General features: G+C 49.2%; 1 protein-coding gene across 1 annotated transcript; it reads right to left on the bottom strand.

Moving 5' to 3' along the window:
• Positions 1 to 8336: 8336 nt before the first annotated feature.
• Positions 8337 to 16220, bottom strand: LOC122366100. The gene is made up of 3 exons (XM_043337928.1): positions 16103 to 16220; positions 15810 to 15918; positions 8337 to 9303 (listed from the first exon to the last, which is right to left on the bottom strand). The coding sequence occupies exons 1-3, from the start codon at positions 16180 to 16182 to the stop codon at positions 8641 to 8643; spliced, it is 852 nt and encodes a 283-aa protein (XP_043193863.1). The 5' UTR covers positions 16183 to 16220; the 3' UTR covers positions 8337 to 8640.
• Positions 16221 to 21381: the final 5161 nt, after the last annotated feature.

The following is a 21381-nucleotide window of genomic DNA, read 5'->3' as shown; positions in this document are numbered from 1 at the left end:
GACGGCGGCTGTCGGCCGGTCAGGGAACGGCGTGGGAGCGGGGCCACCTGGGCACGGACGGTGGACCCTGGTGGGCTCTGGTGCTGGGGTGGGGGGTCGGTCCGCGGACCGACGGACACCGCTGACCGCGGGGGTTGGTTTGAAGGGGAGGCGGCTTGTGAAGGCTGAAAACGCACTGAGAGGCATGACCGACGCACGGGCTATTTCAGAGCTTCTGTTCTGTTTGTTTTGGTCTAGGCATAGCCAACAAGCGTCACGTTGATGGTATTTGGTGTCTGTATATGATGGCATTAAAAATGTTGTAATTAAACTAAATTACTCATTACCGGTCCCATATCAACTCCGTCGTAATTCGGCGTCCTCCGCTGCTCAGGACACAGTGTTGGCATGCTGTCACCATCTGTTCGAATTGCCCTTTACCAGCTCAGCCATTTCCTGTATATCCGAGACAGGCTCTGCTCGTACCGCAGCTATGTTCGTGGCAGTGAAATTTAGCAGCATGTAGGCGACCTAATAACGGGATATGGTTCATGCTGCTTATGCCCTAGGGCTTCATGTTACACCGACAGTATAAACATGATGAGATTCTGACTCCCGAGTTACAACACATATAGCTACATAGCCCGTCTTGTCTGTCTTGCCCAGAGCGGTAACTACTACTGATGAAGACGAGCAACTCTTGACATTTCATGCCCAGGCATCATCCCGTCGAATCGCGTGATCACGCAACTTCACAGAGGGCTCCCTGGACATTGTGACCCGCATGTCATCAGTCTGCAATGCCGAATGAGTACGGGCGCTATCAGCCATGGAAAATCCATACGACCCCTGTCTGTATCGACCGAGAACATCAAACATTTGCGCTCGGTTCGTGTCATGGTAAGGAGCTCGTCACACTTCAGCCGCCAAGTGCTGTTCACGCGACCAAGAAATAGGACGTTTCCGTGCGGTCATGTGCCTAAGTCCGACGTAAAACATTCTCCCCTAAAAATAAAGAGCTTACGGTGGCGTAAACGGAAGGGCCTTCTTCCGGTCCGGCGAGGGTCGGTTTGCGGTTAGTGACTGCCCGGTTTGGGTGACAGCGACAGTGCTAAGCGTTTTGCTTTGGTGTTGGGTTTGAGTTTTTAATAGCGCCATGCGTGAAAATGGCACATGATGACAAATCATGAACAGTATAAACCAGTTTGGTGAGAAGTCCCATTCAATTGTTTTATTTGATCCGTCTCCTATAACCAGGCAACTCTGGGACCGCCCCGCTATCTCGGACATACGAGTATGCCTCAGACATGGTCAACAGTAGAAACATGTCACCTTCATCGACACAGCTCTTCAGGAATCATGAGCTGCCCGACCACTGTTAAGCCCTGAATATAGCGCTGTCAGCAGCCCACTCGTTTCCAAGACGCCCGTAATTCGCCGACGACTCGACTCATTATCCGTCCCCAACACAGCGTGACCAAGAGGCTGTTGCCGTTAAGCGGCTCAGTCGGCTAAGCTGCCAAGTTGTACCACAGGACACGATACCACTCAGCTCAATGGTTAACCGTTGATGACGCGTTAGGGGCAACAGGGGCGGGTCAGATATAGCCAATATGTGGGCGGTGCTGCTGGACATAAGTCTGTGTGTCGTGACCCGAGTGGAGAATGTGCAGACAAAGACGGCGGGTCTGTAATGAGAACCTGTCGCTCGAGACGTCAAAAAGCGACCTCTCTGACCGTCTGACAGTGGCCCATTGTATGGCAGCCAGCTGGAAGGGGCTGGCGGTCCGGCCATTACATTATGGCGGTACGTAGAACCAACCGTCGGTGCTGCATGAGGGGTTTGTTCTACCCTCGTCCATGTGAACAGGGACGAGTAATTGATTTTTGCTTTGCCGTATAATCTTCCTTAATCAATATGCATGTGTCGGCAATAACTCTCACTACCTAATAAAAACAATATTCTCGTGTTTAAGCGATTGATCACCTGAAAAATAACTTTTTTACTGATTTTGTTTCAGTACCTAACATTCAAAATGTTTAAGGCACCGCCACACAATAAAGCCAACCATATCTACTTCGGCCGATATTGACTGACTGACCTTGGTCCGTATTGACACGAATACCATTTGTCATAACTCACCGCACAACAGAGGCTGTCGTGAAATGTTTGTCAGACTGCGAGCTAAGAATGGACTTCGCCATGCAAAGGAACGTTTTAGCTATTCATGAACTTAGTTGTGTCGAAGGCTAATTCAGTAAACGTGCATGCACATAAGTTCGAATGTCGGTGAAATACGAAATTGTTATCGTTACGTCATGTGATAAGACATTCAGCGGATATGAGCATTGGTAAAATGGGGTAAATAACTATTAACTATACATTATGTAATGCCGGATGTATGCCTTTTCAGTATACTTCTTACCTACTCGTATATGGTTATGCTCGATTAGGCAAACGTCAATAAGATAGGTATTGAAGTTTGATTGATTCACAAACTGACAGGAGCTTAGCTTTCACGTAAAATTAAATGGTCGGTGGTTACAAAATCGTTTTAGATATCTGTCGTGCTCCTATTTCATTGTCCTTGAAATGGACTGTGCAAAAGTTTCAGATGAAATATTCCCTTCAAACTGAGCCACCTTGTTCTACTGCTCGCGCTTCGACATTTATGTCCATTATTTCAACGTCAATAGCAATTGAACCCGATCATTAGGTGCATCACCTAGGGATGTTTCGTTGATAAAAATTCCCCTTTTTGTCCCGTAACAAATCCTTCCAAAGTTCCAATCACCTATCCTCACGGAGGCACATTCACCTGCCTGGGCGGCGTGCCCGACATTCCGGGCGCCGCCGAGCTGTTGTTAGCTTGTGTGCTTATATTTGTCCGTGGATCTAATGGGCGGCACGTCCGTCCAATAGGGCTCATTGATTATCGACGGCCGGCCCGGTCAGTGCGTGCAGGCCGATCTTTGCACCGCGCTGCGGTCTGTGGGCCGGACCGGAGCACCGTCCTGGGAGGGCCGGCGGCGAGTCGATTGGCGAGTGAGCATCATCTGGCTTTGCCTAGGCTCTTCCATTATTTCACCAGAAGTATTTTAGTGAAGCAAAAACTCAGCACATCAATTGACTTTTGTGCCTATCTGACCAGTTTAACGGTTACCTATAAATACGCATTTGGTAAGCGAGACCCCACGGCTTTCCGTAGCTGGCTGAGAGAGTTGAGCGGAGTAGGTGCCGTGCGGCACAGCATACCACTTCAGGCGCCGACTTCTCCTGCCATCTAGCGTCAGCTATACAAGTACTCCTCTCTATCACTGCCTGTCTCTCGGATCCTGCCGTACAGCCGCAGCACGGCCTGAGCAGCTGCGTCACTCCGTCACATTGATGTCACAGCCTTCCCTGAACAATGTGACGGGCCGTGACACGGACATCACGGCTGGATGGCGTGACGGCCGCTCCGTGACGGTGCGGACGACTGCCACGCTGGCACGCCGACACTGCGGGCCAGTGGCGCCGACCGCCTGCTAATGTAGTGCCGGGGTTGATCCGTCCGTTAACTTCATACTCGCAGCCCAGCGGAATGACACTGGCCTGAACACTGAGCCGGTGTCGGGGCTGGAATCTCAGACATTTGTGAGCTGGTGTTTTAACTGTCTGGTAGGACTGAGTTGGACGCTGATGCTTGGGCTGGTTAGTGATTTAGTTCCGTGGCTATGAAGTATTTAGTTATGTAAGCAGGGGTGGGACGAAGTCGGGACGGTAATCTGGGTGCTGAGCTAGTTGAACAACGCCAGTAATGCTAAATGTTTCTTGCAGTTTTTTCAATCATTTCCGGTAAACGTACCAATTTCCGCTTATCTTTTATTCAAATATCTCCAGTTCCTTGGAAATTATTGGGAACCTTGCATACATAATTGACATCTAGCCGATTCCTTCAAAGCCGTTAGAAAATGTCGTCCGAGCTCATGCCCACCAAAATAACCTATAATGGCGTTTCGTGCGCAGCGCTGTGGGTCCTAAACTACACTCCATGGTCGACTTGTGACTTTTATTTTCATTTCGAGAATTAAACCAGGACCAAGTGGAGAGGTCAGACCCGAAAAGTACAGGGAATGCTACTTCAAATTCCACTGGTATGGAAGATTCGACTGATTCAGGACGCCATGAGATTGTGACTTTCCGTAATCGCAGAGGAACTGTGCTCAGGGGGTTGATGGCGTAAGCCTTTACACAAAGGTCAATGTTGAGCGTCGCAGTACGCCATATAACTATGCTACATTTTTTTTGTGGCGCTGGAACGCGCACAATTAGACAGGTAGAGTGTGGCTGTCACTTCTCAGAACAGATCCACTCCTAATCAGCTCACTTTCTTCACTGGTTTGCTTCCATTTGCCATTAACCATCGTCTGGGGCGTGATTAAAACTAAAGCGAGAATGGGGCAAGTGAAAAAACAAAACTGTGGGAATGTTCCCGTTTAACGTTTCTATAGGCGCATGCAGGTTGGCTGGGCTAAACGAAACGCCTGTCCCTAACCAGTGATTCCTCATTAACATAATTGTAACGTTCAATCTGTCACTGTGGCTAGACTAGCACGTTTTGGGGAAATGAAGTGGGCTAGGAATAATAAATTGGTGTTCCCGGTAGGGGACCAGCTCCGCTATTCCCGACAGCTCCGAAAGCTGCTGATTGGGAGCGAAATGTGCGAACTCGGTTATTAGCCTACGGCCGTCCGGCTGACTGGTGTTTGCTGTTGTGCGATTCTAAAAAGAGCACAAAAAGTGCTGGAAGTCGGTATGCCTTTGAACTTTGAAAGACTTGATTGCCTTGGTTGATCAGTTGCTGGGATAAGCCATCGCTTCATGGAACCCAAAAGCATTCAATACCGATGCAATATCAATGACGACCTTTTTATATTGACCAGTGCCTTCAAGTGACCGGAGAGTTTTAGCGCGAGATAGAACGGAACAGAAATTTGCAATCATCCATCAATAATGTCTAGTTCAGATTCAGAGCTTGGCATAAGAGAATCCCAGAGCAGAGCTTCACTTTTCGCTCCTGGTCTATATAAGGACACTTAAAACTATCTTCACCCGCCGTTCGATCCTCAGGTCCATTCTGAAGCAATCGTCAGAAAGCCAAGCTCCCTGGGGCAAACTGCTCAGGTTTCTGTTCAAAGTGAGTGAATTAAAGCTGTCTGCAGAATGTTAGACAGACAGAGAGCGAAGTCGATTGGCACGGCTCCTACTCGACTGAAGTGTCGATCAATGACACGTGCGAGAAAAGACACCTCGTTGCCATGGAGACTGAAAATTCTTAAACCGGCGACGTGACGGTAGCCCGCGCCAGCCGTCAAGAAGTGAGGACGAGGCATGTCCGAAAGAGGTCTTGTTGCCATCTGCTGGCTCGCCCTAACAAACACATCAAAGAAAGCATGTTCCTTTCAATGATACTTTCGAAAGAAAACAATAACGTGAAGAGGCATACCATCCGGCGCCCTTCCACAGTCCACTCACATTCATTGCTAACTAACCGCTCCCCACACAACATGCACGATTGTTTAAGCAATCTGTATTTCGCGCGTTTGAAAAACATGCGCAATACGGTTTGATTATTTGACGCGTTTCGGTGGATACGAAAGTAGACAACAGTTATTCACCATACCGTCTCACTCTGACTCACACTTCGTCTACCGACGCTCATTTTTTCGTCTATCAACTCCGTCTCTCGTCTTTACTTCTCCCACCAGACAACCGCCTCCGGTCCCGTCTGTGTACGTCTCCAAGTCTCTTTGCCTCTCATCTCCCGTCTCAGCCCAACAGTCTCCCATTCCTCCGTCTCTCCGTCTCCCATCCTCTCATCGTTTGTCTCATTCTCTCATATTTGTGTCTTTCCGTCTCCTCCGTCTTTCGTCTCTGGTCTTTCTCTCGTCTCTCCCGTCTCAATTGTCGGCAATGACGGCCGCTATGACCGTCTATGTACAAACGGTGACCCTCCCCGTCCAACAATCGATAACTCATTCCCAGACGGTGGTGTCACACCACAGTGGCCAGGTGACCGGCAGACGACACTTGCCGTTACACGTCACACCGCGCTACTTCACGTCGGACCGCGCCATCGCACGCCGCACAGCGCCGCGCCAGGCTCGGACAAGTCGCTCAGCACAGCCACAGTGCCCGCGTAGATCACACAATATGGGAGTTACACGAGGGTGTGGTCGCATGATCTGCTATTCTAGGCGGTCTACGCTGGGACAGAGGGACTAAAGTTCGAGACAAGAGTGCCAGCTTCCGAGAGATGTGATATGGTATATACATTGAGTGAATATATGCTAACAGTGTCTACATGCTTATTAGCGTTTATCGGCACAAGGTCGATATGATAAGGTTCAGCATCCATGCATTGTTCTCAGTTGCAGGAGCAACCATTTGAGAGCACGTCATTCTACATCAACTCTGCAGATGTCTTCACCTTTCCTGATATGCTACCGAAATTTCGGAAGCTTTTAATCAATGCCGCAAAACATGGTTAATGCTGCAGTTGACGGCTTAATGGAAAGACACTTCCCTTATGATTGTGTACACAATGGATAGCTAACGCAAACATCCTTCTCAGTAAAACACTTCATTAAAACGAGAATTATGCCGGAAACACAAACCATAAATAGCCGGTAACGTTTCGTGCCCGAGCTGTAAAGATCACGTCACACGCGTGCACGATATTACAGTTCGCGTCAGGTCGTCTCGCACCGCACGGCTGTGTCAACACGTGCTGTGTAAATTTAATAGCCCTAAATGGCGCTGGGCGATGGATTGCCCGGCACAGCCACGTTTGACCGGCAATGGAATTGTAGTGGCGGACCTTGCAGTGGATTACGGGTGGTGGATTTGAAACGGTGGGACTTTGGAAAGAAGATGGCTTTGTAACGGTGAATTAGCGGCGGACCGGAGTGCGTTGGACCGATACAGCTCACTGACGGCGGATTTAGGATCGATTTACCTGGACCGCTGGCTCGGCCGACCTGAGCCGGACGGTAGACCGCGGCTCAGGGGTGGTAACGGGAGCCGTTTGACCTTCACATGGGCGTTCTCTGTCGTTACGGTGACTTATTGCTGCCGGAATACGACCGGCCCTCCGCCGTCCGACCCGCCGGCCGTCTGGTATCTGTTTGGGGCCAATGTGCGCGTCCCTAATCAGGACGGACGCGGCGGGCCATCTGGTCGCGGCGCCGACCACGGTCGTGGTCAGGGCCGGTGGTATGGTCGGAAAATGTGTCCGCGGCGGACCGGGGGAGGTCACGGTGGGTTTTACAGTCAGGACTCACCTATCCGTGCTTCTATCCTCAGGAAACTGAAATCCTTCTCCTCCACACCACAACACCCTTCCGGGCTGGACAGGCAACTTTATCTCATGCGGGCTGCTCCCTTGGAGCGGCACCGCTGCTCCCGAGGGAGCGCACCCCGTAGCCGGGTGCAGTGAGTGCCTTGGGGCTGGGTGGCCTGTCTTCGGACGGGCTCAGCCCCGGCGACTCACTAGGGTGCCTGCCCAGACCAATGTCTCCCCCTAATTCCTATCATCCTTCCGGCTCTGCAATGGTCTTGTCGACCGAAAGGGCCTAACCCAACAAAACAAACAAAACAAGTCAGGACTAGCGCTCAGAGTCACTGCAGAGATAGACTGTGCCGCAGGGCATCACTGCACTGCGGCACATAGGAGTGATAATCGTACCGTGGGAGATGACATGAGAGAGGGGGTGAAATTCACTAATCGATACGGACACCCCTCTTACAAAACATCTCACCGGAATCACTCGCTCACATATGCTCCGCACTCACACTCTCGCTGATCACAAGTTGAGATCAATCCATTGTCGACACTGACAGTACGTGCGTCCTTCCAAACAAGTCGCATTGTAGCGTCCAAAATGGGCGCTGATGATCGCAATTGGACATCCCCATGGCGAAGAAGTTCGTCACATTTCCCGCAGCACCTGCACGCATGTCAGCACTTGCCAAATAACTGGCGCGTCAAAACGTCGACCCTCTTCACAATTACCACGGCAGTGAAGCCCGGTCCTTGTGCTGCTCAAAGTTTTGCAGAAACTTTAGCGTACTAACGTTGTCACCTCTGCGCAGCTGCAGCCCAGCACAACTCAGCTGAGTTCAGCACAAACTCAGCTTCTCGAAGCTCGGTTACAGCCTAACTCAGCTTTCACTCCATTTCAAGTCCATCTCAACTCACTACTCAGCTGAGAACCATCCCAGCTCAGCTCCAGCTCAGCCGGGTCCGCTGTGGCGTTCTGCCCGTCGGCAGCTACCCTCCCTCCCCCGTTCCACTCCCGAGAAGGGGCAGCGGTACAGTTGCAGCAGGTAATCACCGGACCTTCGTCGGCAGACGCTGTCGGCGCGGCGGCCGGGAAGCCTTCTGAGAGACGTCCCCAGTCCGCATCTCGTGGCGCCGTCGTGATCAGACCCGGGCGGGCTGCGGAGTGCGCCCCGAATTGATGACGTTCCAACAGGACGCTGAGGCTTCTGGATTGCTACCGGGTTCGGAATCTCACCGGGGATACGTCGCGTTAATTAAAGGCAGGTCACAATGTGTAACGTGACATGGCAGAGTGACGCCACACAGTCTGGTGACGTCGGTCGTGGGTCTGACGTCATACCTCCGAGTCCCGAGCCGGTTCGGTCTCCGTTTCCCGGCAGATCAGGCGGAACGGTTTGGTGAGCTTCTGTCGTCTGTCCGGCTCCGACGTCTTTCCTGGCGCCGTGCCGGTCTCGGCCGGGTGACCATCCCTCTCAAGATTCAGCAGTAGCTCACGGGGCCGCTCTAGCGCTCTACTGGGCTCCGCGCGCCTGCCGCCGGCCTCCCCGGCGAGTCTGCCCTCCTCCGCCACCACACTACGACCCCTGGTCAGTCCCACCTCTCGACCAGTCTCTCTCCTCGCGACGGTGGGACTCCCCCGTCCAACACCCGCCTGTGGCGGCGCCGGGCTCACCCGGGACACTCCGCTGGTCTCTGCGGCCCCCTGCACCACCGCCACGGCCACCGGTGAGTCCTGAGCGGTCCGGGCCGGTCGGCCGGCGGCCGGCGCCAGGTCAGGTCCGTAGTGAGTGGTCTCCCGGCGGAGCTCCTGCATGCTGCTGCGGTATGCGCCCGGCCGGGGCTGGCCGGGAGGGTGTGGAGGCGCCGGGTCGCTGTTGTTGCGGATCATCCGCGGCTCGGTGCTCAGGTAGGCGGACAGGGAGGAGCAGCGGCGGCCGTATGGCGCCAGCCGCCGGTCCAGCGAGCAGTGCCGGTCAAACGAGGTCTGCAGCAGCGGCTGGGGGCGCAGAGGGAGGGACGCAGGTCAGGAGTCAGCACTCCGGTAGTTACAGACCGGAGACACACGGAGAGGCGCGGGTCTGCGGCTAGAGGTGCAGAAAGAGGAGCGCAGTCAGCGGCCAGCGACTGGGACAGAAGGGTGGGGCGCAGGTCAGTGATGGGCTGGTCAGCAGCCGGAGGTCAGTGGTCCAGTGGTCTGTGACCATTGGTCGGCAGTCGAAAGGTCACTGGTCAGTTGCCGACATTCATTAACGGAGGGTTACCACTATAGCCTGCCAATCAATGTCATCCTGCGATGCATGTCTGCTATCGGGATACGACCGGTGATGATGGTATAAGAGCAACAGTGAGTGGAACTCAGCTCTCGCCTCTTAGTTTATTTTAAAACTGTCGCGTTCTTAGTGCACGACTCTGTGACACTGTCGCCTCTAAAATGAATATTCATTTATCGAGTGAGAGCAGCAGCTCCATTTCAGTTGAGGCGAGATAAGACTCCTTAGTCCGTGCTAAATCTCCCGGATCTCGCTGTCACGGCTAGTAGGACGGACGGTGCTGGTGCAGTGGGCTGTAATGGTGGAGACCCGAAACCAAGAACAGCAGATGCACTGGTTGTTTCCTTTTTATTCAGCGGTGGGAACATGAGCATATTCTGATTAATGATTTCCACCACAAAGTGTTATCCACGCGTGCCAGTCTTCGCACAAATTACTTCAAAGTTAGAATATTATAATATACATATGACCTTTTATCAAAACTTGTACGTAAATAAGCATATGCTTAATCAAAATATATAGGGGCGGACTGGCCAGAGCACATCAACTGATCACAGATATGATCCCGCACCTAGGAATGTATACTATACAACCTTCTATTGTAGGGTGCACACAACATAGCATGTGCCGAGCACAAGGCCTTATCAGCCAAACACGCAGACCCCAAAGGGACAAATGTCACGAGAATCTCATGTGGACCACCATACAGTTAATTAATGAAAACACACATACACACGTACACACGCCACACACTACCGGATGACATTCAGCCCATATACCAGTCGGCCCGCGTACTTCCCCACATTATCAATAGGGCGTGCCTATTTGTAGGCCCACAAAAACGCCTGACATTTCCAAACTCAATATATGACGCGCTGTCACCCGGCAATGAGGAGTGGCTGTTGGCGCTAGCAACAGCGCTGACACCTGCCTTGGTAGCCAAATAGTCATCAGACATCAATTTAGTGGCCTTGACCCCCAGGCAGTGGGAATGTGGGGCTTCCTTTCCGAGCCGCAGATCCGAGTTTGCCCCGGCTGTCCAAATGTCAGTTTAAATTAAGCGAGAAAAACATGAGCTTGATATTTGAGGCAAGCATTGCTAACGTTCCGAACGGTCGGGTGGTATCAGTTATCATAATGGTACTGGAATTGCCGTTGGGCGAGTGGGGCTGAAAAACCTTTAGGCAGAGTACAAATCTGTAAGAAAAGTAGCGCTCTCTTAGCACTGTCAGGTAGCTGTTTTGTCAACAAAACAACCTTTTAACGATTAAGTCATATAAAACATAATCAGGTTTTTATATTAGAAGGTCGATTTAATTTTTGGCTGAAAACGTTTAATTCATCTCCGTTCCGCTTCCGTCTCCGTCCCCCCTTCTCCGTCCCGCCTTCGTCCCGTCTCCGCCCCGTCTCCGTCCCGTCTTCGTCCCGTCTCCGTCCCGTCTTCGTCCCGTCTCCGTCCCGTCTTCGTCCCGTCTCCGTCCCGTCTCCGTCCCGTCTCCGTCCAGTCTTCGCATGGTCTCCATCCCATCCCATCTCAGTAGCCCTCCCACGAAACGAGCCGCTCTATGTAGTGAGAAAAATAGGTGGAACTATGGGGCAATGGGGAGCAATGAAGGAACGCTCCTTTCACCTCTCTCGCATGCTGCACGCCACCCACTAACACGGCCACTGTCCGGACCACTGTGAGCAGCCGTGTGTGACACACGCAATGTCCCGGCCTGCTCCTCCCCAGTCCAGCGCGCCGTTCACCACTGCCGCGGGAGTTACACCGCACCCAATAACCCCACAGCGGGCCAGCCGACGGACGACCACACACACGACCGCAGGATGACATTTTCGACCGGCAGGTAATTATGTGTAATATCAGTCCGGAAATGGGCGGTATGAATTGCCGTGCCAGGGAAATTTGTGTCGACCATGAAGGACACGTTAATTATCGGGCAGAGTTAATGGATGGCGTAGTTACTAATCGTTAGACAATTTCGTCGATTGGAGCATGACGGGCTGGCTAATCCGTAAAACGTAAGTAGCCGTTCAACACACCCATCATCGAATTGAGGTGCTGGGGGCCGGGCACTTGGCTCGCTTCACGTAACCAATAGTTTCGGTAAACTGACAAAAATACTTACTTGTAACCAATTACATAATAAATTGCGTTTTAATTAATCTTAACAAATGGGAAAATATGTGCGCATTGCTAAAGGGTTTCGTGCTGAACATCGGCGGCTTATCCGCTTGTAATACGCATTGACTTTGTTAATGTGTGGGTGTGGGGCAAATGTTCCAATTAAGATCTTTACGCGTACAAGGCTGCATAGACAACAGTGTACATGTACTTACCTAACTACTATCTGTAGGTTTTGCAGCAGTAGCTTTTGTTACTTACATGAAAGCAATGACTTCGGCAAAGTGTGGAAAACGGCTCTCCCACAATAGCCTCATCACCTGGGAGTGCCCATTGCGTCCCTAACTGCACCTTTCATTCCATTAGACCGATTCTCCGGGGCAAATCGCCTCCTGATTTCATCCGCAGGGCCGATTTAGAGAATATCGTGAACGAATTCAGGCGGAGGCAGCAGCGAAGGTGAGTCTTAGGGGAGAGCGGGGCCAGTTGAACCACTTTTTATATATTGACATGCACAGCGAGATCTAGTAGTCATATCGAAAAATGCACAATGCCATGAAAAAATATGCTCTTTTGGCTTTATTTTAAGATATGTAAAATTATGTTTCAAACATATTTTGCTGCCAAACGCATGCTTCTAAAACAGCTCTACGCCCGTTTCAAATGACCCCGATGCGAGGGTCAATTGAACCAGCCCATGGGGTCAATTGCACCTATCCTTAACAATGGGATGTTTTCCTCTTTAAGGCCACTTTTTTAAGGAGATATTTTGTCCGGTTTACTTTTCCAAATGCTACATTCAATAGGTCATTGGAAAGCTAAAAGTGCAAAGTTCCTCATAATAGGTGACATAAAGTACATAGACTATGGTAAAATGGGCGGATGAGAAAAATGAGAAATATCTCAGGCTATAGTGTGCTTTCAAGCAAAAGGCTGGAGAAAAAGGGGTCAAAAATTGAGCTCTATTAAACTACTATTTCAGTTTAAAAGCTCATTTCAAAGGTGGACTATTTCCTTTAATGTTTACAGCCCCTGAACAATAACCATTGCAAAGGCCACCGGGGTCCATTGAAACGGCCTGTGGCCCTGTTTCAACTGACCCTCAGAGAAGCGTTTCAATTGACCCCATCCGCTCCCGCCATCTCGCACGCGCCGTAAAGCACATGTTAAACGAGCTGGAGGGACGGCATCATGCTGAATGAAGGGCCAAATAAGGTGTTATTCCGGAGCCAGGAGTTCTTCTTTCAGCAAACAAAGGTATATGAGATATCACAAAATATTCATAAAAACAATTTCTCCCAAACGCCCCTCTAAAACACAAAAACAAGTGTCAAATCAAAATTGCCGTCCGCTTGCCGCCCAAACGCCGTTGACAAAGGAAGTGGTCGAGCGCGGATGCGCAGTGGTGTCGGCAGCGCCATATGTTGCATACTGTTGAAAATAAAGCCATGTTTCATCTGACCCCGTGTTTCAACTGGCCCCGCTCTCCCCTATCTAGCTGGAGCTACTCTTTCAGAGAATGAGAGGTCAGCCAAAGGCGACGGCGGTGCCAACAGCGGCAGACACCACCCACCCGTCCCCGGTCGGCCGTCATAGCTGACCGTAACGTCTGTCTCGCCGGAGTCACATCACCGCATCATCGCCGGTCCCCCGACACAAAGCCGATGTCGGAGGCGGCGGTCGGGAAATGACCGTCTCCGCGGCGCGCCTCGGTTCACTCCGGGCGGGGAAATGGACCGCTGAGCGGACCGTTCAACCGACGACCGGCGATCAAAAGAGCCGCCGAGCCGGACCGATGGCGATCCACACCGTCCCAGACGGAAAATGACCCGCTGCTGGAACATCAAACTGCAAATAGGCTGTTCACGTGCCGTCTCTTGGTGTAAGTCACTTTTATTTCGTTTCTTGATTTGTTTTATTCGTTTAGTTTTCAATGTGATGGCATCAGTGTTATCATTTACTTTCATTGCATTGTATTGGCTTCGTGACTTATCCTGTCGCAAGAATGGCCTTCACAAGAGGTTCATTACAGCACAACTTCATTGCGTCGACTACACAATCGTTTTTCGGTGCACAAGCCCAAATGACCATCGTGCACATTTGATTTTTTCTGCAAACGCAGACACAGACACATGCGTTTGGTGACACTTGTCAACGACATGGCATTTGTGCGCTTCTGTACATGGAAGAATACCGCAAAGTACCGACAAAGTGGTATACCTACACGAGCTTATGCCAGCAAACGAATGGCCAAAAATGCCTTCTCGCCCAATATCCGTATTGCGCTCAGCCCGATGCTAGACCATGCGGCACAGTCTACCGATCCAGGTTAGCGTCGTGTGGCACAGTCTACCACTTCAGGCGCCTACTGCTAGCGCCATCTAGGGGACAGAAATGAACTTCGCCTGGCTGAGCAATGAGCATTATTTATAAAATACCGCCATGGGAAGTCAGATTATTGTTGTAATTCTTCTTATTACTATTATTAAAATACTCTTAAAAAAGTGTCATATGATATTATGTATCCTGGCTTATTTACAGACTCATACGTTCAGGAAAACCATAGTCGATGCATATTTTTAACTTCTATATAAATCTAGCAATGGTGTATGTCCATATAAGTCCCTTTTATCCGTGGTTTCAGCTCTCAGCTGCACATCAGTTCTCCCCATTTATATCACTCCACTACACTGGTCCACAAATTCACTCCCGGCTAACTCATCTAACTTGATTTAGAGCACAGTTCAGTTCAGGAAGGCGGCGGCCGCATCTGTATGCTCCCGTGGCCCTTCCGCACAGCCCGGGGCTGATAGTGGCATTAGCGATGTTCTCCTTAGACGGATGGTTCCAGCGCACGTTATGCTGGTAGTTACCCAGCAGTCAGGCTTCAAAACTGAACTGAGCAGCTACAACAGCTGGGTGTCGCAGCTTGCAACTATGTATGCTGGATGAGGCTGATCCGATTTGGTTAGTCAAACAATATTTTCTCCTAAACTATTTGTCTCACCGGAACACTACCCAAGGTTCATGTGTCTTTCGTGGAAGAAAGGTCCTGCCGCAAAGATAAAATCCTTACTTTTGATTTAGCAATACTCGTGCGGCATCATCGAGCCCATGATGACTATCGTAATTCGTATTAGATTATTTTTCGTCCTTACTGCACGCTAACCAAACAGGGCCATGTGTACCAAAGAGAGAAAAAACATGCTATTGAAGCTTACATAAGGTCTCCAGCATGCCTAAGAAAGTAACAAATCGTTGCTATTCATGAGTTCCCGTCACAACCTTAGATTCAAGACATTCAGATTCAAGACGTTCCACATTCAGAAAGCAATGTGCTGCTTTTAATAATGTGATTGAAAGTCTGACTGGCTGATCAAAGCCCATCAAACTTGTAATAATTCTCAATTACCTAACATATCAGTCCCATCCCCTTCAAGGTATATCCTATTAGAGAAGCACTATTCTTGGGGACCAAATCCTATAACTTCTTCAATACGAACTACGCAACGTGTAAAAGTGCGAACTTCGCCGTTGGCTTTCAGTTAGTTCGAAAGATGAAGGCAATTTCGCTGCAAAGTTCCGGCGCCAGAAAGGTAATTGTATCTCATCCGTGTGTTTCATCAAATAAGGCAGATTGCAATGGGAAACTTAAGTGAGTAATGTACGCGAAACTTTCTTCCGGACGTTGATGATAAGGTATCAAGCTGTCAGCGATGTTGCACAAACGCCCTCGCTCGATGCCACCTAACGGATATGAGACATGCATAATTGAAAAGTTTTGTCTCACAAGCAGCATGCTTCGTTAACGTGCACTTCAGTAACACACATGCTGTTCAGTATTTAGTTTGTTTAGTTTATTCGCATGTGTTTACTGGTTGTTGGGCTTGTAACATTTACAGGTAACATTAAGCTAAGGAAGATTGCGCCAGCTGATTGCTGTTGCAGAAGCGAGCTAAACAAAAAATACAAAACGTAGGTGACTCTTTTCAGAAGATAAGCTAACGGCCCTTTCAACGGATTTGCATCCCATAACACAGTTCTAGGACGGCAGTAAGGGCGAACAGCGTGCTGCTCTGTGTGTGATTCTGCGCCGTATTGACTCACCGCGCCGTCGGCCAGCGGACAGCTGGGACGGTGGTTGGCCACCTCAGGAATCGGATGGTGGTACTTGAAATTGTACTCGTACGGCTCCAACATACGGATCTTGCCCCACCTGTAATGAACAAAAGCGGCCAAACTTAGGTTATCATTTCAGCCACTCGTCCCTTTTTTCCTAAAACATCCATGATACTTTTGATGGTTCTCTTACTGAAGTTCGACTGAAAGTGAGCTAAATCATGCATTATCTTGATAAAGTGGACACGATTGATGTCTTCCTTGGCTGTCGGATCACGCACCTGTTGAAGAATAGGACGATGGCCATCATCCAGACACCGAGCACGATGATGATGATACCGATCTCTTCTGCGCTGAGCATCTCTTCTCGATCGCTGTAGGAAGACGGGACGAAGCCGAGCGGCACTGAAATCACACGGGACAGGGATAATGTGAAATCACTGAGTAGCGGAGAGGGTGTGACGTATAGGTGGATAGCCGATCTTCACACAGTCTGCTGGGAAATTCCTAAAAGCTATAAATATAAAATGGATGCGTACCGGACAAAGAGGATGGCTAGCTGTCGCACCGCAATGCAGAGAAGCAGTAACAAATTCGACATGTTCTGAAACCATAGGTAATGAAAATCCCAATCAGCACACTGCTGTAGCCGGGTGTATAGTGTCGATAGCTCGAGAAGAAATATGCGAGTGGCAAAGACCTATAAATTCAATGACCTAAATTGTGCTCTGAAACTTGCGCTTCCTACCGAGCACCTGAGCGCACGCCTCGGCCAAAGTTTGCACCACGTGCGAACGGATATAGGGAGCGGGCTGTTAGCTGCAGACGGTAAACAGACTGCCTGTTCGTAAGTGTCGGCCTGAAGGTCAGCTGAAAAGGCGCGTAAACAAGGCGCTGCCATTACACGATAAATTCATTAGGCAGTTTACCGTGTCCATACACAACGGCGAAAGGAGGTCGAGCGGTCATGGTATTAGTGCGTGGATTAACATTTCTCCTTGAGAACCCATCAGTGAGCTTTTCCATAAACGATGCCTTGTAAATGTTAGCTGGGAAAGCGGAATTTGTCTTAGAAATACTTCTTAAGCCTCATGTCCCAGCTGGGTATTGGCGCAAGTCTTTTGCTCCGCATAAGACTTCGCTCAAGCATCACGATTCATCAAAACTTAGTACCTGAGAGATCAGAGCAGCTCGTGAAGCTCTAAGACTCCGAAACTCCAGCGTATTTCCCCGGGAACGGTTTTAAGCTAAACAATGAATTTGTGCCGTATCGTCATGAACGTCAAAGACACAAAACTCCCACATGCCACGTCGTAAGAGTACATATGTACATGCTTCGTAAAATGCACAACTCGAATTACGGATACGGGTCGTTTCAGTCCTCACAGTATCACACAGTAGCGCAATGATTCTTAGGGAAAATGGTCGATAGGTGGGAGAATAAAAAAAACGGCACAGGCACACAACATAATTTATCCGTAGGCAAAAGTCGTGAAACGCAAAGAGTAAATAGCACCATTTGTTTTAAGGACTTTAACGCTGATGATGAACGCAATCTATATGATAAAGCATGAGGAAAGCGTGCTGGGTGTGCTATTTACACGAAATAATTTACGCAGCCGTAGCATCGTGACAACGCGTTCTGAATGGACCGTATACTTCCAGCAACGTACGCTCATGAATCACAAGAGTTTATCAAGTGACGAACATATTTCTTTGCGAGTTCTCTCTCGTTTATTCAGGTACCACGCCGTTAAACTAAGCGAGGACTGAGCTCATCGTACGTGTGAAGCGCACACGCTGTTTGTGCTCGTAATAGATCGGTTCACACAACATCATGAGACACCAAGCAATTTATTTTTCATTCTTCATCCTACGCAATTACGGTGTCTTTGACCTGAATATGGCAAAGAAAGCGATGACGGCGAAGAAAGACAAATGGACGAGGGACATGTGAGCCTATACTTGTGCATCGTAATGTATGTAGATATCAAAGCCATGAACAGTGTCCTGGTGCAGTGAAATGAAACGAAGGTCGAGTCGCTTGCAAAGTTTTGGGCATACATTTGTGTGGTTGGTCTTTTCCTAATCGGTACACAAGTAAAATAAAAACGTTAGCTTTTTATCTATAAATACCTTTAGCTGTTGCAGTAATTAACCGGAAACAGACATTACACAGCACTCATGCATCGCAAACAATAACTATGACAATATTCTGATCCTATGTGTGCTAATACTTGGTGAAACATCTTTCAGTCAAGCAAGATCTCGACCAGTTCAGCGTCCTCACGGCCAAAAACCTCACTCCTCCCGCCGGACCACAACCCACACACAGTCGGCGCTCCGGGCATTTCCTCTGGCGCTGACACCAACTCTGCGTTAAATCTCCCTGCGGTTAGACGGCCACAGAAGCAGGACGCCCTAACTGGCCGACGACAGGCGCAAGCTCGCCTCGGTCCGCGCTAGCGATTTATTGCCGCGTTTCCCGGTCGGTATCGCGGTAATTTGTCCGCATATTGAGCGAGCCGCAGCCGCTAAAGGCGGTGAAGACGCTAGTTAAAGGCACCGGACAGAGATATGGTAGAGACGTCCCTGCTAGAGCCCGTGTTACAGCGGCGAAGTCAGGAAAATGGGTGCTGGTAAACTGCTTCAAATGGCCACGACAGACCGCACGATATACGACGATGATATGGAAATGACTAATGCATTCCCCATATTCAAGTGTGATAGGCTACTCACAAAAGCGGAATGGGGAATTTTTATCACTGCCACTTATATAGGTATATGCTTCAGGAAGATTTCCGAAAAGGATCAAGAGAAACAAAGACCGCTTCCATCATGCCCACAGATATAAAACGGAAAGTACTAAGTAAAGGTTTAACAATTATTCATGGTAAAAATAAAACAGCTTATTTGGGATTGACAAATGTACACACTTAAATACCTACGCAACAACTCCGATCTCAATACTCATACAGGTTTCCAACAACCAGCCTTTGCTAATATCCGCCTTCCGATACCGTTTACGCGTCATTAGCCGTTTTCAATACCCTCTTTGCGGAACGCTTTATCACTTGGAGGCACATAAGATCGCTTTTACTGTCTTTTGTTTGAGACAATCGATACATATTGCTTCTGTGACATTGACAAAGAGCTGCCTTGACCTTCTGAGCAAAATGGCCGCATCACAACGATTGCTAGCAGATGGTGCTTGTTGCAGGTCCAACAATCGATGACGGACTGGCGTGACGCTGATATGACACACAGTCATGAAGACGGGCTTTGATCCGAGCTCGGGGTCAGAACACTACAGGGGGACGTGAAAGGAGTGAATACAAAGAGGGCAGAAAATGTGACACGTGGCATGGCCCGGCTGGTGTTAATTCTGAGAAAGCACGAGATGCTTGACGGCAATAATTGATAGCCACAATTAGCTGGTACAAACTGGCCCACGCCGCGTAGTTTTGGCTTTGATATTTGATGCCTTCTGCGCAACGTTTATCATTCTACACACGTCATACATTATACTGCAACGCGTAGCCAGATCAAGAAAAATGACCAGGTTGGCAGGCGTACGACTATTCCAGCGTGTGTGCCTGGAAAGTAGGTCGCGGACGTTGTCCCTCAATCTATAAGCGGTTGCGACGGACGGGACGCTGTGCACCGCGGCACAGTATCCAGGCCAGTGACAGGGGCTCGGGTGACTCACACTGTAAAAAAAATATTTGCTAGCTTCCGTGCTATCCTGGAAAATCTTACCATCCCAAAGCGTGTTAAATCGACATCTCTCTATCCCAAGGTGTGTCAATGTTTATTCAACACGCCTTGGGTTAGTGAGATTTGCCAGGTTAACGCAGAAGCTCATAAATAATTCCACGGTTTAGCTGTCCGGTTGTCGGTCACTGCCCGGGCGGCCGGCCGAGTACGAAAATCAAGCCCACATAAAGCTAGAAATAATCCGTGTAGCATTCTACCGAACTGAAAGCAAATGGGTAGGCTTTGAACGATATAGAGAGTCTTCAATCACGCTTGACAGTGACATTTACTGCCTACTGACATTTTGCGGCCTGTGATTAATGGCATCGTTGTTAGGCCATTGCGAAAGATATGCTTGCCTGTATTTTACATTTTTAGGATTGTTTAATTGCAGTTTGCATTTCAGGAAAGTTGCAAACGCTCTTTTTCATATACGTTTTTATTGTTCCAAAGGATATGCTACTGTAATGCAACATATTGATTATATGTAAATTAGCATAATGATTATTTCAGTTACTCCCACCAGTACCTTGCTTACCAGTCCCACCTTGCTTCTGCTTGCATTAATCAAGAAATCAGGCCGATTGCTGCCTTCATTTGATTTGATCTTTTTTCCAATCGCAGGCTGATTGTATTTCACCTTTAGCACCGATACCGGGTAAAAACCAAAATTACATCGGCCCCAGCAAGTTAAACTTGTTACTCGCCACTGTGCGTACGGTCGATAATGGCGTAAAGCAATACCACCAGGAAAGCCGTCCGTTCGGGCTATGATCAATACCAATTAGTCGCGGAATTGCCCGGCTAATTCCCCGCATTGGTCCCCAATAAACCGCTTGATCATGTATGCGCGGTGCGGCTCGGAGAAAAAGCGGGCGTGATTCGCCTCGGAAGAACAGACGCCAGCAAGGCTTCAGCCTTTCTCGGCCAATTTTCAGCATCCGGGTTATTTTTCTCTTGCGTTAACAGCCACCAGAGATAGGGCGAGTTGCATTCAGCTAGCAACACGATATACTTGTGATAAATGTGACAATCGTATGAATGTCTTCATTTACTCGTAAAACGGGCTTACTAGCTTTAAAAACATACAGTGGACGTCAGGATATAAAATGTCATGGCAAAGATGTTTTTTGATTTATGTTAAACGAACCGCCATATCTCGTGTGATGAATGACAATTAGAGACAATCCAAGAAACTCTAAATACATTAGATAAGCATCTATCATGCAGCATAACTTTTTCTTTACCACATTTAAAATACTTTATAAATTCACATCAAATGAAACCACCACTCGGCAGTCACCCCACAAAATCTTTCAAAACTAAACGCTGTTAGTCTCGACGATTATCCTCTTCAGCTATCTTATCACGTTTGCATACATAACCGGAAGCTACTGGTGGGATTCGTGTCGGAAAACATCATCCACACACCCGTCCGACAGCCCTGCAGTGGAAATATCACAGCCAGCCGCGCTCACGTCCGCTGAGCCACTTAAATCACACCGGCAAAAACACACAGCCGAGCGATCCGCCCCAGCAGAGATGAATGAGTTTAGCGGCGGTAGAGCCGGAAATTCGGAGGGACGCTAACTATACGCGATGTAGAGAGAAGCACCAGCGATAAATCATATATGCAGTGGGGTGGTTCGTGATGGGAGGAGATTGCGTTGTCGTAGTTCTTTATGACTGTCGTGTGAATATGATGGCGACGGTCGTATAAACATTACTCAAGTGTTGAATTTAAGTTTTTCGTAAAAGTCGTGTGCCGATTGAGTTAGTTGAGTGGATGACTTACGCAGTCGGT

Source organism: Amphibalanus amphitrite, unplaced genomic scaffold (assembly GCF_019059575.1).
Source record: "Amphibalanus amphitrite isolate SeventyFive unplaced genomic scaffold, NRLGWU_Aamphi_draft 000784F_arrow, whole genome shotgun sequence".
Lineage (NCBI taxonomy): Eukaryota > Metazoa > Arthropoda > Thecostraca > Balanomorpha > Balanidae > Amphibalanus > Amphibalanus amphitrite.
Note: the sequence above shows the minus strand (reverse complement) of the source record. Positions and strands in the feature narration are given on the sequence as shown.

What these genes read in the sequence shown, in the direction of transcription:
- LOC122366100 (XM_043337928.1), bottom strand. Translation starts at nt 16,182, where the DNA reads ATGCTCAGCGCAGAAGAGATCGGTATCATCATCATCGTGCTCGGTGTC. An exon ending in ATCGTCCTATTCTTCAACAG is followed by an intron (nt 15,919 to 16,102) that starts GTGCGTGATCCG and finishes TGTTCATTACAG; the next exon opens with GTGGGGCAAGATCCGTATGT. An exon ending in GTCCGCTGGCCGACGGCGCG is followed by an intron (nt 9,304 to 15,809) that starts GTGAGTCAATAC and finishes CTGCGCCCCCAG; the next exon opens with CCGCTGCTGCAGACCTCGTT.